Genomic DNA, 27,331 nt, shown 5'->3' on the forward strand with positions numbered 1-27,331 from the left:
ATTTTTCTTTGGTTTCAATGAAGCGGTTGGGGGTGCCTTATAATAAAGATGATGGGATGGAGTATTTCTTTCTATCCTAAATGTAGAACATAATCTAGAAGTTATTTTTTTATCCAAAATTGAGAAACATGTAGGTTTAACAATTTTTTCAAGTCTACCTCTCTCTTGATCTTGATTAATATAGTTAAATAATACAGTATATGAAGTTAATGCAGTATTAAACAATGTTTATGGTTAACAGAAAAAATGAAACATATGTCATTTTTCTATAAGATTAAGGTAAAATAAATTTTTTAATATGCATAAAATAGTTAAAAGTATCCTAATCAAGTTCAAAGATATGTCACAATCAAATTTGGATCTATTAGCATGAGGAGAGAAAGATAAAGATGGGGATTCAATAAATAATTTCAAGGTGGTGTTATAAACAAGTTGTGCATGGGAAATTGTGTCAGCCAATAAAACAACAGAAGACTTAGTCATAAATCATTAATCTAGCTTTCTTGATAGCTTGATTTACTGATGAGGATTATGTTTTGTAGAGTACCATGATATTAGAGGGCAATGATTATTTCAAAATCATTACCCTAATCATTCATTTAATCTCAGGCCGGAACTTAAATTTTCATCATTGTGATGTTGGCCTCTCATCACTTCACTTACATCTCATACACAGTAAATTTTGTGCTATAAAAAATTAGAAAAATCATTATGAGGTCTTAAAAGGAAGAAATGTAATTATTAAAAAATCGTGATAACAAGTAAGTAACATGGATCTAATCTTATCATTTCTTATATTAAAACATATTATTGCATGCTGCTTATTTATTATAAGATTTTTTTTTAATTACATTATTTTTTTTAAAGACCTTATAGTTGTTCTTACTAATAAAAGGATTGTGCCTTTTCCCCCTCTCAATCCTAATGCTTATTTGGTTTGTTCCCTTGGGAAATAATATATTTCAAATATTATATCTTTTCACATGAAACGCTTCTAGTGATGTTTTTATATGGTAATTAGTTTTATATTGTAAATGATGATAATATCAAATCTTGCTTTTTTCCATCCAAATTTGAGATGAAAGATAATTACATTAATGTAATTATGCCAGGAGAAAAAACCTGAAATGCCCTTTCTCCGCGTGCCTTCATCTATTTGCTAGTAGCTGGCAACATACTTTGCCGTCCATTGAAGGGTATTTTGGTCTTTTTAATCTTATTTTTGATTTATTCAAAAGTTTAAAAATGGTTAACATGGATGACCAGCCAAAATCAGGTGATATTATTCAATTACACTGATCTTCAAGTGAGTAACCAAACAACCCCCCCCCCCCCCCCACACACACACACATTTACATTTTTAAGATTCAAACTTAGGATGCTGCTTAAAGAATACCGGGTTTGTAACAAACCCAACCATAGTTAATTATACTATTCTTGTTTTTATCCATTCACACCACCGTCAGTTATACTACTTTTGTTTTTATTCATTGCACAACAAAAATATAGCTTTGTCCAGCATAGGCACAAAACAACACTGCAAAATCTGTGGCTGAAACTAAAAGGAGGCTTTCTCTCAAATCCTTCTCTATTAACTAAAGAAGCATTTAGATTCTTCTCATTCTTATTCCACTTTTTCTCTGTTTTATACTCAGAATTAAAGTATGCCCCCGCTTTGTTCTTGGGATAAAAATGGATTGGGGATCACAAGCAATACTTCACTTTTGGTCCAATAAGAGGGGGGGGGGGGGAAGAAAGAGGGACAAGAAAAGCGAAAATTAGAGGGGGCAAATTGAAGCCATACATATGAGAGGGGTGGCTTAACAAGACAAAGTTCACAAAAAAGTCGCTTGACCCGTGAAGCTTGCATGTGATGATCAAGAGCTGTTATAATCACAATTCTTGACCCACTCACGTGTCTCATTTCTGGCTTCTCCATCCAAATCTCTTGCTTAACTCTGCATGATTTCTGCAAAAACCCCCCATTATTTTATGCTCCCAGTCCCCTACTTGAACCCCATGATCAAATCAGTACAAAAATTACTATATCCTAAAATAAACCAGTACGCTAAATATAAGTCTCAGGAAACTTGTTGCTATTGGAAAAATACTTTAAAGTGTTGATTACACCAAAAATTAGTTTAAGGATTTTGAATGCTACTAGAAAATACTTTAAAGTGTTGGATACAATTTAACCTTTAAAACTACCGGTAATTTCTTGATTTTGATTGAAACTTAGGACAGGACAACAGGGTAGATTTGGACTTCTGCTGACATTCAATAGTGTAATATGAGTATAATAATGCAGGGCATGTGTGGATAGTTGAGTGAAAATGATAATAACCTCACAACTAGTTGGATTACTCACATGTCGTGTTGCTTCTTCTTGACGTGTGGCAAGGCCAATAATCTTTAACTTCTACTGCTCCATGAACCAATCCTAACCAAAATTCACAAAAAGGAAAAAAACAGCTGAGTACTGTTAGCTGAAAGGGTTGTGTCATATTGATATTATTGTTGTTTGTGTCAGACAATAATATAAAATTTTTTATACAGTTTCAGTTTGGAAGGTTAAAAAAATGGAGAATGAATGATGAATTAAATGCCCGGTATATTGGGAATATTTTTACATGTACGCCTGCACAGTTATAGTATGCAATCAAATGCGCTCCTTATATAAACATAACTGTCTTGTTTTTTGGCAATACAAAGAAGCTCTCTGTTCTCTCTGCCTTTCTCCCTCTCTCTTTCTCTGTTTCTCTCATATTACATTTCCCCATATAGAAACAAGAAAATGGGTGGGTTTACTTTCAGGAGTTTCACACTGATGATATTCACTGGTTTCCTTATCTGGTCTTTCAACTTTGAGGCTTGCATTGCAAGAAGAGGCAAGCATTGGAGGCAAAACAGAGGATTCTCTGCTTCTTTGTACAAGAAAGGGAAGGGTCATGGAGGTAATAATCACAATTACCATAATGGAGGAGGATCAAGAAAAGCGAAATTAGAGGGGCAAATTGAAGCCATACATATGAGAGGGTGGCTTAACAAGACAAAGTTCACAAAAAAGTCGCTTGACCCGTGAAGCTTGCATGTGATGATCAAGAGCTGTTATAATCACAATTCTTGACCCACTCACGTGTCTCATTTCTGGCTTCTCCATCCAAATCTCTTGCTTAACTCTGCATGATTTCTGCAAAAACCCCCCATTATTTTATGCTCCCAGTCCCCTACTTGAACCCCATGATCAAATCAGTACAAAATTACTATATCCTAAAATAAACCAGTACGCTAAATATAAGTCTCAGGAAACTTGTTGCTATTGGAAAAATACTTTAAAGTGTTGATTACACCAAAAATTAGTTTAAGGATTTTGAATGCTACTAGAAAAATACTTTAAAGTGTTGGATACAATTTAACCTTTAAAACTACCGGTAATTTCTTGATTTTGATTGAACTTAGGACAGGACAACAGGTAGATTTGGACTTCTGCTGACATTCAATAGTGTAATATGAGTATAATAATGCAGGGCATGTGTGGATAGTTGAGTGAAAAATGATAATAACCTCACAACTAGTTGGATTACTCACATGTCGTGTTGCTTTCTTCTTGACGTGTGGCAAGGCCAATAATCTTTAACTTCTACTGCTCCATGAACCAATCCTAACCAAAATTCACAAAAGAAAAACAAGCTGAGTACTGTTAGCTGAAAGGGTTGTGTCATATTTGATATTATTGTTGTTTGTGTCAGACAATAATATAAAATTTTTTATACAGTTTCAGTTTTGGAAGGTTAAAAAAATGGAGAATGAATGATGAATTAAATGCCCGGTATTATTGGGAATATTTTTACATGTACGCCTGCACAGTTATAGTATGCAATCAAATGCGCTCCTTATATAAACATAACTGTCTTGTTTTTTGGCAATACAAAGAAGCTCTCTGTTTCTCTCTGCCTTTCTCCCTCTCTCTTTCTCTGTTTCTCTCATATTACATTTCCCCATATAGAAACAAGAAAATGGGTGGGTTTACTTTCAGGAGTTTCACACTGATGATATTCACTGGTTTCCTTATCTGGTCTTTCAACTTTGAGGCTTGCATTGCAAGAAGAGGCAAGCATTGGAGGCAAAACAGAGGATTCTCTGCTTCTTTGTACAAGAAAGGGAAGGGTCATGGAGGTAATAATCACAATTACCATAATGGAGGAGGATCAAAACCAAAACCAAAGCCTTCATCACCATCACCATTGCCATCAAATCCAACTCCTCCAAAATCTTACAATGGTGGCGGCGGTTCATCTACTATATTTAATGTCCTTGACTTTGCAGCTAAGGGTGATGGAAGTTCAGATGATACAAAGGTAAATCAATGAATCTTTTGCTTTCAAACATGGTTCTGTTTCTGTTCATTCTGATAACTCTTGGGAATTTACTAGGTATGTGAATTGGGACGAAAAGGTTTGCATTTTTTTCATGATATTATTACCTATGAACCAATGATACTTCAATCATATCAGAGATGATGCAACATGAACAACACCTCATATTTGGTTTTGTTCTAATGTTTGTCAGCTTCTTAAGCTGTTACAGAATATCTTTTAGCATCAGAATTCAGCAGAATGAGCTTCCGAATTGTTAAGAACATGAAACTGACACAGGAACCAGAATTGGATGAGAAAATTTAGAAGTTGGGAAAATTTTAGGTTTTGATAATTGCACCCATGTTCTTTGACCCAGAAAGCATTCATCTTTTTTTTGTTTTGAGAGGGAGGGCGTTCAAAATCACAAGACTAGAATCTTTTCTGGCAGAGACAGAATAATGAGCCAATATGCCATTGTGGCATAAGGTTTCCATCAATGTTCTGTTTTCTGTCGTTTTCTCCCATCCATGTCACCATGAAATTAATAATTGCCATTAAAGAAAGGTTACTCCGAGCAGAGTTCATTACAGGTGAGAGCTCATGATTGTGAAATCCCTAAAGGTAAAGACACAAGAACAATTTAAGGAGATAGGGCCCACTTGGAAAAAGGATTCTCGTTAAGACGTTTGCATCCTGGTTCCCACAGCAACTATAAATAACACACATACGTACCACCTAACGCTTATCCCTGTTACTCTTAACTGTAAATACAGTTTACGGTTTTAAAGTAAGTAGCTTTTGTCTTTTTACCTCATTATTTTAGTTAATACTCAAAGTTAAGTTTTTTTTAATTAACCCTGGTGTAATGCAGGCATTCCAAGACACATGGGCAGCCGCTTGTAAGGTGGAGGCGTCAACCATGCTGGTCCCAGCTAATTACATTTTCAAAGTGGGACCCATTTCATTTTCTGGTCCATACTGCAAACCCAAGATAGTTTTCCAGGTAACGTGCAACCTCAGAACAAGATAGCAGTAATGTGAATCTCAATCTTCACAAACTCGATATCATTCACACACCAATGCAGAAAGATCACATATCAGAAGCAGTTACAGTATTGTGGTCAGAAAAGCTTGCCTCACCCATCATGATAATTTACTATTATACAGTAACTCTATGGTAGAAGAATTATAGGCTCGTCAAGATTTAGATAACTCTATAAAAGTAATTTTTTGCAATGTTAATCCTTCTTCAGTTGTGAGACTAATGAGGTGATATTTTGACAGCTTGATGGCACAATTATTGCCCCAACAGACCCACAGGCCTGGGGAAGAGGATTGTTCCAGTGGCTAGACTTCTCAAAACTTGTGGGAATCACAATTCAAGGAAAGGGAATCATTGATGGAAAAGGTTCAGTTTGGTGGCAGGACCAACCATTTGATGATCCTATAGATAATGAAGAAAAGCTCATAGTCCCTTTAAACCACACAACAGTGAGCCCACCAATGCCGGTAACTATTTATCCTTCTTCATCTTCACTTCCCAACCTTCTTCCTACAACTGATTCTAATTGTTTATACTTCTGCAATTGTAACAGATTCAGAGTGAGATGGGTGGGAAAATGCCAAGCATGAAACCAACTGTGAGGACAACCTTTAACCCTTCAAAAGACGGCTGAATTCTATGGGGGTTGTTCTCTAACATGATGTTTGTCTCTTTTTCTCAGGCTCTCCGGTTCTATGGGAGTATTAATCCAACAGTTACAGGAATAACAATTCAGAATAGCCAACAGTGCCACCTCAAGTTTGATAACTGCAATGGAGTTTTGGTCCATGATTTGACTGTATCATCTCCTGGAGACAGCCCAAATACAGATGGAATTCACCTTCAGAACTCCAAGGATGTTCTGATTCACACCAGCAGCTTAGCTTGTGGTAATTTTAGTGACACATTAAGAATGAATGTTCGTAGGCTTAAGCACATGTTACTGAAAATCCCAAATGAATAGTGAACACAGATAAACAAAAGCTGATTCATGAAAGCAGTTTTTGCATATTGTATTGTATGATCCATGAAACTGCTTGACATTATCTTATCCTATCCTATCGATGGTAATAATGTTCCAGTGCTTCAAAGACTTATAGCCATCAAGTATATGACACGTGTCAAGTCCAAATCCCCTCACTGCATCATCCAATGTTTCTTTTGGTCTTGTCTTTTTCTGCATATCTTCTGTTATCTTCTTTGTATTTATTAGAACTTCTGCTTCTCATTCCTCTTTGTCCTCTCTTTAATTGAGGCCCTACTTAGAAAAGCACATGATGGGCACAAAGCAAAGGAAAATTCTTAAACAGTACTTAAATTCACATTAGAACTTAAAGGTCGAACATATATTGTAAAACTAAAATGGGAGACTAAATATATGAATAGTTTCCAGTGTGCCACAAGTGAAGCTAAGCCCTACATGTTAACTGTTGTGCAGGGGATGATTGTATCTCCATACAAACTGGGTGCTCAAATGTATTTGTACACAATATAAACTGTGGGCCAGGGCATGGAATCAGCATTGGAGGTCTAGGAAAGGATAACACCAGAGCCTGTGTCTCAAACATTACTGTCAGAGACATCAACATTCACAACACGATGACTGGTGTCAGAATCAAAACATGGCAGGTAAATCAAACATGAGCAACTGATCATTTGAGTTTTCTTGGCCTTGTCATTCTATCCAAGTACTCCCTCTGGTCCTCAAACATTTTTTTCTATATGTGCCCATATTCAATAAGGGCAGAGAGAGAGAGAGTAGAAATTAATATGACTTCAAAGTTCAGCATAGTTAATAAGAGTGATATTGGAAATCATTTGAATTTTATGACAAACTTAATGCTTTTAACTGTTCTTATTGATACGTGTGAATTAGTTAGAAGTGACTTATATTTAAGAGCAGAAGGAGTACTTAGTTTGATGAACAAACTTTGTGTCTTATAAATCATAAAACTTCATTACAGGGTGGATCAGGATCAGTACAAGGGGTGTTTTTCTCAAACATCCAAGTATCAGAAGTGCAACTTCCAATAGTGATTGATCAGTTCTACTGTGACAAGAGAACATGCTCAAACCAATCATCAGCAGTGGCTCTTGCAGGAATCAACTATGAAAGAATAAGAGGGACATACACAGTTAAACCAGTACACTTGGCTTGTAGTGATAGTCTACCATGTGTAGATGTTTCCTTTACCACCATTGAACTACAACCTCATCAAGAACAATACCGTCTTTATAATCCCTTTTGCTGGGAGGCCTATGGTGAACTGAAAACTCCCACTGTCCCACCTATTGATTGTCTTCAGTTTGGCAAGCCAACCCAAAATCATGCTCAGACTGATCATGATTTGTGTTAATCTTAGCCACCACCTCACAGCGTTAGCCAGTTAGATATAAAGAATATGTATACTATATATATAATTATATATATAGAAGATGGAATTTTTCTTTGTTAGAATCTCACCTTGATTTATTGTCATCAGTATACTGGCCCTCCCTATAGTTGGAGGCCAAGGGTAGTGAGTTCTTGCCTTGTATAGTGAGATTTTATACTAGTTCTTCCATTTGTTTTATTTAATAAAAATATCTTCATCTATACAGATTCAGATCTGTGGGATTCAAATCAAAAGGCAGAAAAGAAATAAACATGGCACCAAATTTCTTCATCTATATAAGAAACACGTGTAAGTATGAAATTCCTGATTTGTTTACACGTAAAGAGACACCAAATTTCCTTGGCAGGAAAAAGAAACAGAGGAAGACGCTAAATTTAGTCAGATATCAAATAAAGTTAACACATATGACCTACAACATCAGAATGAGTTATGTGCAGACAGTATTTATTATAACTCTTGCTTTCAAATATCTATATATAATAAAAATAAAATAATTTGTATTATTCGCAAATCATTATAGTCTATTATGTCTCCTAATGTAGAAACTAATTAACTAATTTATACAGATTAAGAAAAATAAATATGCTTTAAAAATGCATGCCAATTTTCTGAAATACCTTCTTTTTGACCATTTACATTGAAATATTTGAACTTATACTGTTACACATGATATAGGAATCTAACAATGTATGGGAAAAAATAATAAATATGAGAAATGAAATAAAAATGGAGTCTTACATATAAAACGAGAGGAAAATTTAACTTTTTGATCTCTGTAGTTTTGACTCAGTAGAAACCTGATTCTTAGGCTTTAACTCATTACAACTCAATTCTTACAATTTTAACTCAGTTGAAAGTTGGTGCCTAAAATTTAACATACCCATTCCTCATAATTTTAATCATTTAAAACGCTAGTCCTTAAACTTTATGAAATATATAATTTTTTTAAAAAAATATAGATACTAATATTCTGAATGATTAAATTATAGAAGTTGAGTTGTATCGAGTCAAAATTTAGATATTAAATTACAACCGAATTAAAACTATAAAGACAAAATTGTCGAGTCAAAATTGTAAAAACAAAAGGATTAATTTTCAAGAAACCAAAAGAAATCCCCGAATGATTCATTTTTTATGTTTTTTTTTGTCATCCAAACCAACTAATTTTTATATTTGGAAAAAAGTATAATATATTTTCCAAATTCTATTTATTGCATGAAAAATCTTGTTTTTAGGACTCTTCACACTAAGAAAATGAATTTACTATAACTACACGCGCTTGAGTGAAGCCCAATATTCCACCAAACAATATCTTGAGGGCCCAATAAGATAGAAGTCAAAGGGACATGGGAGCACTCATCTAATTAAAATTCTCTTCCTTTAGGACCCAATAAAAAGAATGGCCATGTAGAGACTTAGCTCTAATGATATCATCGTCACCCAAGAAGTGATACATTCGATGAGAACCATGTCTGGAAAGAAAAGCTATATGGCGATTAAAATTGATTTTGAGAAAACCTATGACCGTGTTAATTGGAACTTCTTGAGCAATTGTCTTTAAGAACTGAATATGCCACTTTGCTTGAGACAAATTATTGATTTATAAGTGTCTTCAGCATCTCTCCAGTTACTTTGGAATGGTGATAAAGCAAGCCAGTTTCTCTCTTCTTGGGGAGTAAGGTAGGGAGATCCTTTATCTCCTTACTTATTTGTCATTTGCATGGGGAAATTATCTCACTTAAAATTCAATCTCGGATGAATGGAGGGGCTTGGAAGCCGATTAGATTGACAAAAACAGGGCCACCCGTTTCACATTTGTTTTTTGCGGATGACATCATTCTTTTTTCAGAAGCCTCACTTAGGCAAGCTGAAACAATTAAATAATGCCTTGATTCCTTTTGTGAAAGCTCAGGCTTGAAAGTGAATACTCAGAAGACCAGAATTTTCTTCTCTAATAATGTGAATCATAATAGACGAAGAGAGCTGAGTGAATTTCTGGAATTTACAATGACGGCGGACTTGGGTAAATACCTGGGGTCCCTCTTCATCGCCAACGTGTTACGAAGGACACTTACCAACGGGTTATTGATAAAGTCAAGAATTGGAAGACCAACGCTCTCTCACTGGCTGGATGTACTACCCTTGTTTCGGCAGTTACCTTAGCGATTCCCACATATACCATGCAAACGACTTCTCTTCCGGCTCCTATTACGAACGAGTTAGATCGGTGTAACAGGAATTTTGTGTGGGGCTCTAGTACTGATCAAAGGAAGGTCCACTTGATTAGTTGGGATAATGTGTGTAAATCCAAGCATGATGGTGGGCTCAGACTTCGACACGCCGAGCTCATAACAATGCCTTATTAATGAAGGTTGGATGGAACCTTTGTCAGAGAAAAGATGAGCTCTGGGCAAAAGTTATCAGAGATAAATATAAGTGTGGTCAGGACATGTTGCCAAAAATTGATTCTAAAAGACCTAGCTCTAATCTTTGGTCAGGTATTACTAAGTGTTGGGAGAAAGTTAATAATGGGATTCAATGGGACAATACCATTCAAAGATACAGGTGGAAGTGGACCAAGAATGGTGATTTCTCAGTAAAATCAGCTTATGAGTGTTTACAAGGAGTTAATTCCACAGTTAATACTCCATACGAGACTAAGGTTTGGAAACTTCCTACTCCACAACGTGTTAAGTCGTTCATGTGGTTGGTGGGGAATAATCGACTTCTTACAAATAAGGAAAGAAGACGTCGAGGGTTTTGTGAAAATGAGGACTGCACATGGTGCCATTTAGAACTTGAATCTATTTTGCATACTCTCCGGGATTGCCCTGATACTTTTGCTGTATGGCGAACATTAGTGGACCCGGAACATATTCATAAATTTTTCTCACTGGATTTGTGGGAGTGGCTCACTTGGAATTTCAAGGCGCATCCAAGCACTGGTTTTGATGACTAGCATGCGGGTTTTAGTGTTATTTGTTGGCTGCTTTGGAAGAGAAGGAACAAACGTATTTTCGAGGGCAGAGACTCAACGAACTCTTCCTTAGTGGCATGAGCTAAAGTGGTGCTTGGTAACATGAAGATACTTTCTCGGCAGACTGGAAATATAAATTGGGAGGGGACGATTTCTTCTGATCGTTTCGAGGGATGGACTCCACTGCCGGAAGGTTGGTTCAAGCTTAACGTGGATGGGGCTTTCGCGAAACACCATGACAGAGTTAGCTGTGGTGGATTAATCAAAGACACCGATGGCAATTTTGTTCATGGATTTAGGCATCGTTTGGAGATGGGGGCTCATGTTGACGCTGAATTCTGGGCTTGCCTTTCGGGTCTAAAGGTAGCTTGGAGCTTAGGTATCCGCCAGTTGATGATTGAGTCTGATTCTTCAGATGTGGTTGCGATGTTGCGTGGGAATAATCCTTTTACACATGTTAACAGAGATATCATTACTGAAGCACAGAAGCTTTTGAAGCTGTCATGGAATGTCCAACTGTTTTACATCCCACGACAAGCTAACAAAGCAGCAGACTACCTTGCTAAATCAGCGTTAGATGCTGCTCCGGGTTTTTATTTTGTTGGTATGCCACCGGACGATTTAAATGTCATTCTAAGAAACGACTGGGATAAGCCTACTTAGCTGGGCACTGTGTAAAATGAGACTCGTCTTTTTGCATTAAAAAAAAAAAAAAGAATGGGCATTCATTGCCACTTGTGCGGCCATTAACCATCGTGCTTGTTTCCATGGGAGATCTTCATCAGCAGATCTGTTGTAACTTCTATTGGGTAGGTGAGGATAATTTTTAAAAAAATTAGAAAAAAAACTTCTTATTAAAAATTTTATTGGTGAGAAAAACATAAATTAAAGTATCGATATTCTGTGTATAAAATTTTTTTATGTACAAAAATTCATAAATTTCTTTTTATCAATAACGTTTTCAATGGAAAAACATTTCCTAATAGTTTTGGTTGAATAATATTTAATACCCTTTTGGTTCGATTGCATGCTTCTGTATAATGGAATGAAATGTGATGCAGTGCAATGTACTGTTACTTACCATCAATTTGCTTAGTATGATTTTAAAAAGATATGAATAAAAACTATTTCTTTAAATGCATAAAAGGGTAAAAAGACAAGCAACCTTGCTAATTAAAAATAAGACTTCCATTGTCATCTCTCATGTTGATCGCATCAGTACAAATATGCATAAAATCTAAACATTACATTCAAAATATGAAATGAAAATTCGTGATTCAAAGAAGAAAAATGGAAGGACAATTAGAAGGGAAATAATTAAGACGAAAATCCAGAAGGACACAAGTTAAATATCTCTTTCAATAATTTGAGAGAATTTATAGCACCCAGAAAGTTAAAGAGGTTATGACAATTGACAACTTGTATATATTAATTTCGGTACTTAATATAAAAAGATAGATATCTAATTTATAAATATTAATAAAATTAGTTAAGTTAGTTATTTATAATAAATAATTATTATTTTTATGAAATACTATTGGTAATCATATATATTAGAATATGCGTAATAATCACATAGACTATTTTAAAAGAAATGAATAAACGTTAAAAGGAAAGTAGATTAATATATTATATTTAAAATCAAATTTAATATTTAGTTAGTTTTTATACTGAAGAGGAAGCATATACAAAGAAGTCGGGTGGAGTCTAGATTTTTCAAAGTTTAATTGGTGAATTTTCAGAGTTACTTACATGCATTTCTGATTGGCATTAGCCTCGGAAACTACAAATTTTGCGGAGATTGTGGAAACAGCATTAAGGTGGCTCGTTGATTCCTCTAGCATTTTTGTCTTGGTCTTTGCCGGCTTAGGGTGTGTTTAGATTAGCTGTAGAGAAGTAATTTTTTTTTTCAATCTAACTTTTACAGAAGTCAGATTGGATAAAAGCAGCTTTTTTGAGCTTCTTGTATAAGTCCATTTCAGTGATAGAAGTCAGATTGCAAAAATGTGATTCCAAACACATCCCAAATAAAAAAGCGCCTTTTGCCAGTAGAGAAGTCAGTTTGAAGGTTCAGATGTGATTCCAAACACACCCTTATTAACCTATCAACAGGTTAGGATCTGGTAACGATACGTACAACGTATACACGTAGTGGCATGCATACATAGCAAATAGTATTTTAATTTTTAAGAGTATTAATATAATAAAAATATTAAAAACATTAGTTAAGTTAGTTATTACTAATAAATGAGTTTTGATTTTTTTAAATTATTTTCTTTGATCTTGTGTATTAAAACTATTTTTTGATTAGGAGGCCTCTTGATATGTGCAATCAATATAGATATTTTAGGTAAAAAGTTATAAATTTGAAAGGTAAAGTAAATTGAAAAAATATAATATAATATTTGGGACCAAAGTTAATAAAACAAATAATATTTAGGATGAAAGTTAACTCTTTATCTACGTCTTATATTCAACATCCGAAGTAGCACATTAATTGTTAGGAGAGCAAACATACTATATTTGTAGTGTTGTTTGTTGATTAAATTTTTTCATCATAATGCTACCTTGGATAATTAATATTATCTCCTATCTTTAATATAAGAGTTGGTTAACTAATTTGAGTAAATTAAAAAAATTTGTTAAATTAGTTATTTGTGATAAATAGGTGTTATCTTCCTTGTAATATCCTTGCTAATCATGTGTATTACTTAGAACTATCATTTGATAGAACATTTAACATGTGTAACTATTATAAGAGTTACTTTGAAAAAAATATATAAATATGAGAGACCAAGTGAATTAGAGGTTGTATATTTAGAGTCAAATGAAATGTTAAACTAGCTTTTATATTAAGAATTGAAAGTAATATATATATATAAGAGTTAGATAAATAGTTTGAGGATATTAAGAAAATTAGTTAAATTAGTTATTTGTTATAAATATGTGTTAATCTGTCTATTATTTAAATTATCCCGATATGAGAACTTTTTGGAATTGATAGAGATATTTTTTAAAAAAAATAAGAGGTAAAATGAATTAAAGGAGTACTACCTCCGGTCCTAATTATAGTACTTAGTTGACTAATTTGAGAAGATTAATGAAAGAAGTTAAGTTAGTTATTTATAATAAATAGATGTATATTTCCCAAAATATCCTTGCTAATCAAGTATATTAATTAGAATTATTATTGTTAGAAAGACTACTTTGAGAAAAAAATATATAAATATGAGAGACAAAATATATTAAAGTCTTATATTTAGGATCAAAATAAAAAATCAAACAAGATCTTATATTAAAGATTGGAGGCAGTACATAATTGAAATCTCCAATCCTTATTCTACTTTGGATGCGAGACTTGTAACAACGTATAGCTAGCCAAAGGCAAAAGCATGCCTAGAAAGATATTAATCAACTGAGAGCTGAATTATGATGATTTTGATAGTTATAGCAATGAGAGAAATTGATTATAACCACTAATAAGTGTTGGTTTAAATGAAAGAAGTTTTAACGGTGTAGGGTGTTTGGCAATATGAAAAGCATGGTTTCAGAAGCACTTTTCTGCAAAACGAGACAAACTCCTCTACATATTTACTTTGTAAACTGTAAAAGCACTTCTGAAACCATGGTTTGGTTTCTATCCAAACATCCCCTTAAGCATCAAGTCTCAAGTTTTTTTTTTTTTTTGGACCTGATATGTCTCAAGGTTGAAACTGCATGAAGACAAAAAATGTTTCTAAGAGGCGTTAAGCCCAATAATGTTCGAATTTGATTTAACGGGGCGGTCATATAAAAAGCCATCCTTTTTGAAATATCATTGAGCATTAAATATAAACATAAACGTATGATTCTTAACATGAAAATTCATTTAATTTTTATTTTGGTTCTAAATATAAAATTCTAATATACTTTATTTCTCATATTTATCTATTTTTTTCTAATATGATTCTTTTAATAATGGTAGTTCTAACCAATAAATTTAATTAGCAAAAATATTTTAGGAAAGATAATACATATTTATTACAAATAACTAACTTAACTAGTTTTTTTAATTTATTCAGATTAGTCAATTAGCTCTTATATTAAATACTAGAAGTAGTATTAATAAGTAACATGTGAGTATTTTCACAAGTGCTCTTTAAACTGTGAGGTGCATCTTGATTATGTTAAGCTCAAAGATTAGTCGTATTTAATTTTTAATGGAAGCGCTAGTTATGACAAAAGTAAAACGTATCTTATTTTTAATATAATAAAATTAGAGTAAAATAAAAGAGATGAATGAACCATGCTAACTTTGAAAATGGTCAATTGAAAAGCATCCATTTAAAAATCAATATCAAGTATGAGGACAAAAGTATCAATATTCCCTAATTTTTAAGAGATTGCTTTAAATATGATTTTCAAAAATAAAATTATTCATTTTTCATTATAACTAAAATGATAATTAATTTTAATCTTTCAATTAATAAATAAGAACTTATACGAACGACTCGTAATTTAAAATTGTTGAATGAATTTTTTTCCTTATAAATGACATATATGTCAACTTCGAGTCGAATGCTTATAAATGAAGACGAGAAAAACGTTGTTTTTGGAAAAATGTGTTAAAATGTTATTCTGTGAGAAAATATCATTTGATGAATCATCAAAATCATGAATTAACATCTACATGAGTTTTCATTTATTAAAGATGTAGAAATATGAGTAACAAAATACTTTATATAACATTATAAATTTAAAAATGTTTTTAATTTATTTTATAAAAATATTTTATAAAGTTTTTTAGCCTATCAATAAAATGAAGGAATGAAAATTATAATTTGATAAAAACTAATAAAATAATGATAATTGTATATATTTAGCAAGGCCTTTTTTTTTTTTTAAAGAATATATATCTTTTTATAGGAAGTAAAAATATTTGAAACATTGTCAGACGCTTGATCATTTGTCCCAGCAAGGTCTTTAAATGAGTCCAAAATCTAGATCAGTTTGTCTACAGTTGAGTTAGGATCAATTAGATTAAAATAATACTGTAAGAGCATATCTTGGTTCTCTAAGTTTATAATAAATTCTAATTTAGTTACTTCAATTTATAAAATATATTTTCGATCTCTTAATCTTAATAACGTTGATCTTATTAACAAAAAATGCTAGGTCATTGAACTTAAATTTAAAATATATAAACTTAGATAAACAAACAAATATTTTAACAAGATAATATCATGTAATTAAAATATATAAAAATATTGTGCTTGCTCTTAAAAATATATAAAAACATTTATATATAAGCCTAAAAAGCTAATATTTAAATTAAAACTGTATTAATACTCTAGTAAATATAACACTCATTTATAAACTCCATATACTCTAATAAAATATAATTATTAAAGAATAAATTTGACACTATTTTTTTAACTTAAAACCATGTCAGTGTAATTTTATTATTTTAAGTTTAACAATAAAAAGAATGTAAGTTTAACAGATCGACCGCTTAGCTATTGATCCCACCGGCGGATTGGTTCACCGTTCGGTATTAGAAGGCCACCCGGGCGGATTCTAATGTCCTAGCATTAAAAAAAAAAAACAAGAGGGTAGTCCAATATTTTTAAAATATTTTTTTAAAGATATCCAATATTTTAAAATATTTTATGATATATTTAATTTTTAATTTTTTTTTCAAATTTGTTTAATATCTTAAAATATTTTTTTTGTACATTTAATGTCTTAAAATTTTTTTTAGATATGTTTCCTATCTAAAAATATTTTTTATACATTCAGTATTAAGACAAATTTAGAGTGTTGGATATATTTAAAAAATACTTTAAAATATTTTAAAAAATAAATTAAGATATTTAATGTATTAAAAAATATTTTAAAGTGTTAGATGTATTTAAAAAAATATTTTAGAGTATTAGATACACTTTAACTTCTTAGAAATTTAAAATTTAAAACAGTTGGTGTTTTAGAAGCTTCCAAACGGGGTCACACAGTGAATAATCCCGCAGGAGGGTGTTTTCGTTATTCTAAGCAAAAGGCGGTAAACAATTGAGGTACCCCCTGCGTCCTTGTTATAAAATCGCTCCTGTTAACGCTTCTTGCCTTTCATTTCGCGTTGGTCTGAAGCTTCCTTCTCCTCTCTCGTATCCCTCTCTGGTTTTTGTTGCAAGATCTCTCTCAAGCTTTTTCTTCAGAGGTGAATCCTAAGTTGAGATCGTTGTTTCATCGGTTATTTCCGATGCGTTCATGAAATATGTTCTATATTGGTTTTAATTCCTGTTCCCTTCGGATTTCAAATTATATCAGAGCTTTTAGCGTTTTGTTAATTTATTTTCTGTGGAAATTTGGAGATCATCATGGAATAACTGTTCGAATTGCGATTCGATTTGGGTTTTTGTATCTTATTGTTTCTCATGTCTCTTGATCTGAGCATTTTGGGGTCGAGCTCTTCAGATCGTTTCGGTTTTTCCTGTTTTTGTGTCGCATCGGATCGGAAATCTAAGAAATTTGCTTTTATTACTTTTTTGGTGCGTTTTATCTTGGGTGTCATGAGAACGATTGTTTGATTCGATTCAATTTGCATGAAGTCGCTTTTTCTTCTGGCTCGAGATCTGGCCAAATCCCAAGGCACTAACTCAATTTTTATCTGATCGCCGCTAGTTTGATGAGTTTTAGAGGAAATTTCTCGACTATGCAATAAGTTATTGTGCGATATCTGTTTCATTTAACATTGGCTATTGGTTGGAGTTTTCTTTTTCCCAAAATAAATTAAGGTCGGTTAAAGTTGAATGGAATTTGAATGTGTAGGGATCCAAAGGCTGAAGGAGAAATGGGGTTGACATTCACTAAGCTTTTCAGTCGGCTTTTTGCCAAGAAAGAAATGCGAATTCTGATGGTTGGTCTTGATGCTGCTGGTAAGACTACTATTTTGTACAAGCTCAAGCTTGGTGAGATTGTCACTACAATCCCTACTATCGGTAAGTTTCTGGACTCGTCTTCTAATAAGACCTCGAATTTGGTTTCTATGTTATGTCTATTGGTTAATAATTTCAATAACAAGAACATATGTTGCAAATTCTATGGTTGGCCCAAAATAAAACAGAACATATGGTTTTAAATTTTCACCGTCGATCTTTAAGCATTTTATATACATCTGCAAGTCATATCAGATTAATAGTAACAGTTTTTCTAGGCGCTTAGGTAAAATGATCCGTCATGATGAGCTACAACTTGCTAATATGAATGAAGGATCCTTCATTTGAAATTGAATACTGAGACTCCAAATGATGTTGGTTATTTTAGATATGACCTAATGGTCGATGATTAATATGAGAGCTTGCTGTAACCATTGGGCACATGATGTCAATGGGTTATAATATTACTCAACAATTTATTCACACGCAAATTTACATCATTGCATTAAATTTAGGGTATGCTCGTTTTTCTTAAGTTTATTTCTATACCTATATTTTGTCCTCCATATTTGGTAGAATTTAAAGAATGAGTATTCCAACATGATTCTTCACGCATGAATGCTATTTCCTAGGTTGAATTACTAGTTTGTGATGAGACTGAGTTTTGGCCTTGTAATTAAATACTGTTGTTCGTATTGGGAAGAGCACTGTAAAAAGAACAAACGAACAGAGCTTTGGTTTATATCTCTTCATGTAGGCATAGATTCTCTATTTGGTATGAAATTGTGAGAATGCATGATTTGACTTGAAATACTATGACATTATCTGAATGTAATGAATATAGAACTTATTCAATTCTATGATTTATATTAAAAGAGAATGGAACTTTTGTTTTTGTTTTTTTTTTCATTTTTGTTTTAATAAGTCGAGAGGAGAGTGTAGTTAATGCTGCATAGTGAGGTAGTGAGGCTGCAGGGCTTTTTCCCTTTGATCTTCCTTTCATGGGTTTTCTGTTATTCTCTTGATTCCTTACTTTTCAAGGTGTTAACTTTAACTATTGAATTGAACTGAATTACAGATTGCCAGATCTTGACATTTTATGGAGCTATTATGCTTGTCAATATTTTTGGTAGTTAAGTTTTTGTTTTACCGCTAAGTAAGGCTGACTTTAGGACATAATGCCTTGTTTTTCAGGGTTCAATGTGGAGACTGTGGAGTACAAAAACATTAGCTTCACTGTTTGGGATGTTGGTGGCCAAGATAAGGTGCTAACTTTGATTTTGACGTTTTGTGCATTCTTATGTATTATTAGATTCTAGATGCTTAATGTATATTCCATTTGTCTTCGCTGTAAATCAACTTAATATGTGTTATATATATATATATATATATATTACAAAATCATTCTTGCTCTGAGATATTTGTATTGGAGGTCAGTGGTTGATTATATGTTTTCTTCTGCAGATTCGTCCCCTGTGGAGGCATTACTTCCAGAACACACAGGGTCTTATATTTGTTGTAGACAGCAATGACAGAGATAGAGTTGTTGAGGCCAGAGATGAGTTACATAGGATGTTGAATGAGGTACTTCAATCTTAATTTGGGTTTGATGTCTATGAAGTAAATTCATATTTAGGGTATACTATGCAAGTCTCCCTCAAGTTCTGCTGAGAAATTGTGTGGATTTTCTTTTATTTCCAAAATATACCCAGATTTTTCCTAAAACAGAAAGTAATCTTGCATTTGGACCAAATTTAAATTTATTTGCTAAAATTCCCTTCCCTACTAAATGGAGGGAGTCTAAAACTGGACTGGACTGAAGCGTGAGGTAACTTGTATTCTAGAGAAGTTTGTATATATTCTGAAATTTGAGAAGTGATCTTTGATATGAGGCTCAAAGGAGTTTTGGTTCGTGGGAATTATGAAAGTAGAAAGGTCTAACAATTATTTTGGCTAATGCCAAATAATTCCTTATGGATGGTCGCTAATAAGACATGTTTGAATTTGTTCCTGGTTATGAACTGATGAAATTGTTCCTTGGCTTTACTGATAAGACATGCTTCCATCTGAAATTTTCATCATTATTTCAATGTCTTGTCGTAGTTCGAGTATCTGACTATGCTGCGAATAACATGTTTTTTACTTGTGAAACTTCTGGGAATGATTGGTTTCCTTTGCACCACATAATGTAAATAGGGATATTGTTATTCATCGTTAGCTTCCTATCCTTTTTCATTATTTTATATAACCCGTGAAATAACAATGTTTAAATTTCATTTTTGTTTTTCCCCCCTTAATCATCTTAGGATGAATTGAGAGATGCAGTATTGCTTGTATTCGCCAACAAACAAGATCTTCCTAATGCAATGAATGCTGCTGAGATCACTGATAAGCTGGGTCTCCACTCTCTCAGGCAGCGCCACTGGTATATATTCTAGTCATGATCCCCTTGTTTGGTGTAAATACCGCCTATCCTGATATGGTTTAACAAGGTCTCCTTGTTCTTCCAGGTACATCCAGAGCACCTGTGCTACCTCTGGGGAAGGCCTTTACGAAGGTCTGGATTGGCTCTCCAACAACATTGCCAACAAGGTAACTACTGGATCCGACTCTTCTTTCTTGTAGATATTGACATAAAAATTGTAAAGTTCGTTCTAGGTGGTGGTGAAAATGCACCATGCAATGTGCTCATACGTTGATTTTTCTTTCATTTCAGGCTTAATGTTGTTTGGGAGTTACATTTTGGAACGGCTATTCTGGATGCAGGGGTGAATATTATCTAGTTTTTTTGGGTCCTCTCATGAGAGACTAATTCGATTTGTGTTCTTTGTCAGCGGTTTAGGATATTTCGGAGGCTAAAATTGTAGTGGAAATTTATTTCGTGGATTATGTGATATGTAGTACTTGAGATTTTCATTGGATTTGGATGCAAGGTATGTAACTTGAAACTAATTCGCTGCGCCATCTCAATCTAAAATTTATTTTATACACGCCTCCCAATCTCGCAATTCACCCACCCGCTCATGGCTGAAAAGTGAAATCTATTGTCTCTTCATTCTCACACGCCACTTGAGGCCGACGGACTTGTTTTCAGCTGTGTACTCACTTCTGTTATTGTCTCAGTCTATTTCGATCCAAACAACAAACTCACTCCATTGGAGTATGTTGCTACTCCGGATTGCCAAAAGGACCATAAAACTCACTTGTTTAGAACAACATCCTCAATCCTTCAGGTTGCAGGATGGAAGCACTGGGGCTAATAATGGTGCTGTGCTCTGGTACGCATTGGATGCAGTTCTATTTCCTGATGGGGGCGGGTTAAGGGACCCCAATGTGATAAATGATAATTCGGAGCATTCCATTTGTAAAAATACTTAAATTTGCCGACTTTTTATTCTGCTTCCGATACACCAATTCATCCTAGTCAAGTATGCTCGCTGGTCTGGGATTTGACGTGCAGTATGATTGGACGGCTATTTTGTCCCCAAAATTGATAGAAACTCGGGGACAAGCGCACATGGTTGCATGAGAGCTAACGAAGGAAACGGAACAAACTTCGCTGAGGGCGGAAGGAATTGATTCCATGGGATAGCTTTTCTTGTTAATACAATTCAATCTCAATCAACTTGAGAATCCTTTTCCCAAAACAATTGATAAAATGCAACTTGCTTACAAACATTTTAATTTTATTTAAGAGAACGTAACACTCCATGCACACAGTTTAAAGTACGCTGCTTATTTCACTTCTCTTGCCGCCGCTTCATTTGCGCCGTTGACCGAGGCACCGATGTAGTCAAACTTACTCCCATCCCATGTTTTCCTTAAAACAGGGATTGGATTTAATATATACGATAAGAGATCATTAATACTAATAGATAATTAAATAAGCTAAGTGCATTCCTTTCTTGATTCTTCCTTCGCAACTTTGGGTCGTTCCAGTGTTCTCCAGAAAACTTGAATAATTCCATCACATAATCTTATCTTTCCACACGAATCTTGAAAGCGAATAATATATCAGTTATCGAACTAGCTTCTTATTTTTTACTTTTTAGTGACGAGGGAGGGATTCGGTGCAGTTCTTAGTAAAACCGTTGAACTATAAAACTCCGTTACCAGCACACTGAAGCATAGCACATCCACTATTATAATTGCAGCTGCAATTATGGATCCCAGAGAGGCTGAAGCCGGAAGAAACGTGGATCCAAATCATTCTGAGTGTATATATCATCTGGCTGTGGATATTGGGGGTAATTCTTGCACTGCCTACCTTTTTGTTGTTATGCCGCAAACTTTGCCCCGTTAAGCTCTGTTCTGCTGCTTTCTTTCTCAGAGTTGAGTATCATATGTTTTTTGGTTTTCTTCATTTGTGTTCTTCTATGAGTATCTACTTCAACGTTTTTCTGGGCCACAGTCGCTTACCTGGAAAATTAAAAGCTTGATTCGAAGTTTCTCTCGTGATGCATATAGACAATTACTGGTTGGTTTTCCTTGCATGGTTGTGTAGTGAGCCCTTTTGCATCTTAATCATTTAATATGTTATTGGACTGGTGGATTTCATATAAGTTTCTTGGAGGCTGTTATTTTGCTCGGAAATCAAGTTTGCTGATCGTTTGAATGTGTTGAGTTCCTCGAGTCTATTAAATGGGGATCCCACCTGGCTTCAAATGTTTTGTTTAATCAAAGCACGTGATGATGGGAAGTAGAAACATAATAATGAACGTTTAAAACCTGAACCTCACTTTTATCCTCCTAATTATCTCCGGGCTTTCAAAATGAAAATGACACTTCGAAGAGATGATGTCCATGTATTTAGCGGTGATGTTGCCACAACTGTTGTTCTAACTTGCTCGTTGTGGATGTGTGTATAAATATTGAAACTCCTGAAAAGAATTTCTGCTTACCTTTCTTGTCAAAACAATATTGTTGCCTTTGTTGGCAGGTTCTCTTACCAAGCTAGTTTACTTAACAAAGAATAATGATCATTCTGATGATGGTGAGTAGGATATATCTCCTGAAGTGGTTGATGTCCTTACACTAGACTTTGGGCTTTTCAATCAACTTACTTGACCTTTTGAATATTATTGGCAGAATCCGAAGCTAGTGGAAGCTGCCCTGTTCTCAAAGGGAAGCTCAATTTTAAGAAGTTTGAAACAAGCAAGATAAATGATTGTTTGGGGTTTATCAAATCCATGAAGTTTCATCCTGGAGGTATGTGCCGTTGCAGGACTGTGTTTATGTTTTTGCAACTCTTGATAGTCTTTATCTCAATGTAAGCAAAATTTGGGGATGCTTTGATCCTTGAATCTTTCTGACTTGTTATGAAATCATACTGATCTTGGGTAAGCGGTCTATCATAGGTTAAATAGAATCCCCTCACAAGGCTGCTGGTTTGATCTCAAATTTGCAGTGTCATAATTTGGCTGAATGGAATTTCTAATTTCCTCTCGCTAACTTGAACAAAATCTGATTTCCTTTTCTTCCCTAATTTTGATATTTTTTTCTGTACATCTCTATCTCTCTGGTTGAAGATGTTGTGATTGTTCATCTCCATCTGATTGTACTAACATGATTCTTAGAAAATTTGTCATTATTTGTTTCTTGACAAGCCACCACGAATGGGTTAGTGGCGACGGCTTTGAGTATTTTGTTGGAAGTCTTAAGTTGGAACTTCCATCCTCTTGTTGTAGCAAATAGCAAAGACTAAAAACATTAAATTCATTTGCATTTAAGACTCAAGTCCACCTGGAATGTTTTTATGTCTGCTATTTTTTCTTAATACCATGGATCTCTCCGCTACCTGAGGCAAACAATTTTTAACTTATAATGAATTCAGGGAAGCAACAGCAGGATGGTCCTGAAAGGCAGATAACAGCTATTAAGGTAATCAAGAGGAAATATTGGAATATAATCATGAAGAGTTATCACTAGTTCCCAATTTGATTTAGCAGATATGATTTGAGAAAGATCTATAATCTGAAAACTACTCAATAACGCAAATTTGCCTCTGCTGTGAACTCCGTGTTTAGATAAACAATCTTAATCCTTACTTCTTGTTCATGGCTTTTTCAGTGTAATATTATAATTCATTCCAGGTAAGTGATTTGACATTTAAATAAAATCAGTAGTTTCTCCACTAAAGTGATGTTTCAAATGTAATTGTTTCATTTAATGTCCATATATTTACGTTATTTCCTAAGGAACTGAAATTAATGTTACGTACTTCTCAAAATTGAAAAACCACTGTTGAGAAGGCAACAGGTGGTGGTGCATACAAATATGCTGATCTTTTCAAGGAGAGACTTGGGATCAGTCTTAAAAAGGAAGATGAAATGGATTGTCTAGTAGCAGGGGCAAATTTTCTGCTTAAGGTGGGATCCTTGAACCATATGCAAATTCTTATATCTGGTTGGTATAAAGTATAATTCAAAATCCTCTTGGCAAAAAAAAAAAAGGAGTCAAACATCCTCTTAATTTTAGTTATCAACTTTAACCTATTATATGATTCAAAATCATTTTTTCATGTCCAAAAAGAGTTCTTTTTGTCCCCAAAGACTAAAGTATATGTGTGTGTGGCCAATTGTGAAATCCCAACATTACATAATATGTACGACGTCGCAAGTCGAACCTGTAATCTAAGACATTTGGTTAATACACCTTTCAACAATCTAATCCCATGTTTGAGTTGTATGCATAAATATCTTTTCAGTCTTCAGGTCCAAGATATTTGTGGTCAATCAAAAGCATGTATATGCTACTTAATTGCAATTTCAATAACTCTCTTAGGTGAGGTTCATTGTTTTTTGAACATAGTACCACTTCTTATTTTAAAAAAATATGTAATCAGGCTCAGCAGTGCTTGAATCTTGGTTAATATTATGACTCTTAGGAATGTCATTGGTTATCTTTTGAGAAATGATTGTCTTTGATTTTGCTTGGATATGAGTTTCTTATATTGCGAAGCGGATTATGTGAATGAACTCTTTGTATGGAAACAATTCAACCTTCATGAGATTACAAATGATGTGTGTGTCCGTGTGTTTTAAAATGCTCAAGGTACGAGGTCAAAACTAAAACAACTTCCATTGCTAAATGGAAGCTAGAATTTTTTAAGTGTGCTCAGTTCATTGTCACTCAAACTCAGATCTCGGTTCCTGCTAACCTTAGTGCTGTTTGAACAAATCTTATATCTTAGATGGTCCATCCTAAGTTTTGCTTTTAGTTCTCTTCTCTCGTGGGATCCCATATTTGACAAACATAGTTGGCTTGCTTGGATTTTTCACTTGGTATTTCATCAAAATATCTTTCTGAATCAGTGTTTTTAAGGACCACAATATTTTTTTTCTTTTTTCTTTTTCCTTTTGGTTTTGCAGGGAATTAGTTTCTACTCCGTCCCTTCAATTTGCTATTAAGGCTAGTTCCCTCTTGTGCGCCATGAGAATTTCTCCATAGAAGATCTCATCTTTGTTCTGGTTTTTCTTTCTATAGGTGGTTCGCCAGGAAGCATTCACCTGCATGGATGGTCAAAAGCAATTTGTGCAGATCGACGACAATGATCTGTATCCCTATCTTCTAGTTAATATTGGGTCTGGAGTTGGAATGTATAAGGTTATTATCAAGCAAGTTTCATTAATCCCAGCTCCAATTCCAAGTATGCGACATTTGTTAAAAGCTCTTAAAATTAAGCTTTCATTGTTTTGCCATAGGTGGATGGAGATGGCAAGTTTGAGCGAGTAAGTGGAACAAGTATTGGTGGAGGTACTTTCTGGGGTTTGGGAAAGCTTTTAACTAAGTGCAAAAGGTTGATTTTCCTGACTTAATTCATTATTTTTTGCTATAAAGATTCGACTGCCAGTAATGCACTTTCTGGTTCAGTTTTGATGACTTGCTGGAACTAAGTTACCGAGGGAACAACAGAGCAATAGATATGCTTGTTGGAGATATTTATGGAGGAATGGACTATTCAAAGGTAAGATTAATGAAAGTTTAAGCTCAACCTGAGTATCCATTTTAAAGATTTATGGTAAGTTGACATTGTGCAGTCTAAAATACGCTTTCTAATGGTTCTTGAGTGCACCATATTTTCCTTTGATTGATAACAGATAGGCCTTTCATCAACTATCATAGCTTCTAGTTTTGGGAAGGTTATTTCTGATGATAAGGATGTTGAAGATTGCAAACCTGAAGATATTGCTCAATCCCTTCTAAGAATGATCTCAAATAATATTGGACAGGTCAGTTATACTTGCTGTACATGGATATGTTTGGGAAAAAAATTAATTTCTGTTGCTATAGGGTTTTGTAAAAGTTGTTTTGGATGAAAATATAGAGAAACTGTTTTGCTTGGGGAATCAATGTACAATTTTACAGATAGGAAAGTGACACCCATATATCACGCTTTTCAAATTAAGTAGACGAGGTATTTGATTCGTTTTTTCTTTTGTATCTCAGATCTCTTACTTAAATGCTGTTCTATTTGGGCTGAAGAGGATTTTTTTTGCTGGATTTTTTATTCGGAGCCATCCATTTACAATGGACACACTATCTGTTGCTGTTAATTTCTGGTGAGTGCGTGAAGCTCCCTCTGCACCCCCGGCCAATTTAGTGCTTCATAACTGGCTATAGTAAGCCATATTAATTTGTTTTTACCCATCACAGAACACATCAGAGATTTAATGCTTTCTCTGAGATAGAAGTATAAAACACTTCTTAATACGTAAAACTTTGTGTGATATAGTTCTCAAGATATACTATAGGCAAGAAATGGTATGTTCAGAATGATCAAATGAGAAGATCTTTAGCAATTCGGGCAAACACTAGTATTTATCCATGTTGCCAATTTTTACACAAAATGCCAAGTACGGTTTTCAGAAACAACAAGGGGTTGATGGTTGAGGGAGACTGAATTGTAAATTCTGGGATGGACCTAGCTTACAGAAACAGATGGACCAAGTTAGTCATGAATATGTATATAAGCATGTTAAGGCTGACCTTACTGTAAGCTCATGTGTCCAAAAGCTTGTATGTCTAGTTAGCTAGATCCATCTAACTTTTCAACCTATGGAAGGTTTGGGTGTGATCTCTGAGCCGATTTGCTGTTTCGCATCTGTCTTTCTGCATAATTAGTATCAGGGAACAAAAAAGAAACTAACAAAAAGTAGAATATACAACTGTTTTCATCATGACAGGTCCAAAGGTGAGGCAAAAGCAATGTTCTTAAGGCATGAAGGCTTTCTTGGAGCGATGGGTGCTTTCATGAGTTCTGATAAGCATGGCCTTCAGGAATTATTGGTGAAGCAAGCAGAGCAACCAAATCCCAATAATGCATGCTCTGCTGTGAGTAAAACACAAGTTCCGCTAGATGGGGAGTCCAGTGCAGATCAAAGCATAGAGTGTACTTTCTATAAAGCTTAGATGAGGCAATTCTACGTTGTCTCTGCATGACCTGAGTTTCTGACTTTGTATAGTTTGTATTCTGTAGAATGGTTGTCAGGTCTAACACCATATGTGACAGACAATCGAAACTTGAAATTATAGCAACATAGAAAATAAGAATGATGGAGAGGGCTTGTAGAAAAGCTAATGATATTTAAGATTATTTGACTACATTGACTGTGACCTTATCACTTTCTAACGGATTCTTTTTCCTT

At 34.1% G+C, this 27,331-nt stretch overlaps 3 protein-coding genes across 7 annotated transcripts; all 3 read left to right on the forward strand.

Annotated features, from left to right (window-relative positions):
- LOC114756969 (pantothenate kinase 1-like) lies at window positions 1-27,331 on the forward strand. 3 transcript variants are annotated; one of them, XM_028945952.1, is made up of 12 exons: window positions 1-11; window positions 5,195-5,198; window positions 13,147-13,151; window positions 22,782-22,892; window positions 23,518-23,564; window positions 23,936-24,052; window positions 25,170-25,289; window positions 25,388-25,482; window positions 25,557-25,650; window positions 25,784-25,915; window positions 26,133-26,245; window positions 26,870-27,331. In XM_028945952.1, exons 4-12 carry the CDS (start codon window positions 22,874-22,876, stop codon window positions 27,093-27,095), a joined length of 963 nt encoding a protein of 320 aa, XP_028801785.1. In that variant the 5' UTR covers window positions 1-11; window positions 5,195-5,198; window positions 13,147-13,151; window positions 22,782-22,873; the 3' UTR covers window positions 27,096-27,331. The 3 variants fall into 3 exon arrangements, with proteins under 3 accessions (XP_028801785.1, XP_028801784.1, XP_028801783.1); XM_028945951.1 differs by lacking the exons at window positions 1-11; window positions 5,195-5,198; window positions 13,147-13,151 and adding exons at window positions 21,667-21,931; window positions 22,624-22,677 and having other exon boundaries at window positions 22,773-22,892; window positions 26,843-26,925; XM_028945950.1 differs by lacking the exons at window positions 1-11; window positions 5,195-5,198; window positions 13,147-13,151 and adding exons at window positions 21,670-21,931; window positions 22,624-22,677 and having other exon boundaries at window positions 22,773-22,892.
- LOC114756967 (polygalacturonase At1g48100) lies at window positions 2,721-7,998 on the forward strand. Of its 3 annotated transcripts, none has more exons than XM_028945949.1 (8): window positions 2,721-2,981; window positions 4,204-4,358; window positions 5,230-5,361; window positions 5,643-5,867; window positions 5,954-5,998; window positions 6,083-6,290; window positions 6,839-7,029; window positions 7,365-7,998. In XM_028945949.1, exons 1-8 carry the CDS (start codon window positions 2,795-2,797, stop codon window positions 7,755-7,757), a joined length of 1,536 nt encoding a protein of 511 aa, XP_028801782.1. In that variant the 5' UTR covers window positions 2,721-2,794; the 3' UTR covers window positions 7,758-7,998. The 3 variants fall into 3 exon arrangements, with proteins under 3 accessions (XP_028801782.1, XP_028801781.1, XP_028801780.1); XM_028945948.1 differs by having other exon boundaries at window positions 2,721-2,971; window positions 4,194-4,358; XM_028945947.1 differs by lacking the exon at window positions 2,721-2,981 and having other exon boundaries at window positions 3,930-4,358.
- On the forward strand, window positions 16,834-20,671 carry LOC114756971 (ADP-ribosylation factor 2). The gene is made up of 7 exons (XM_028945956.1): window positions 16,834-16,966; window positions 17,578-17,747; window positions 18,879-18,949; window positions 19,149-19,268; window positions 19,991-20,109; window positions 20,195-20,276; window positions 20,401-20,671. Exons 2-7 carry the CDS (start codon window positions 17,600-17,602, stop codon window positions 20,404-20,406), a joined length of 546 nt encoding a protein of 181 aa, XP_028801789.1. The 5' UTR covers window positions 16,834-16,966; window positions 17,578-17,599; the 3' UTR covers window positions 20,407-20,671.

The sequence above is a fragment of the Neltuma alba genome, unplaced genomic scaffold (genome assembly GCF_004799145.2).
Source record: "Neltuma alba isolate B1F8T4 unplaced genomic scaffold, ASM479914v2 tig00010554_pilon, whole genome shotgun sequence".
In the NCBI taxonomy this organism is placed as follows: Eukaryota; Viridiplantae; Streptophyta; class Magnoliopsida; order Fabales; family Fabaceae; genus Neltuma; species Neltuma alba.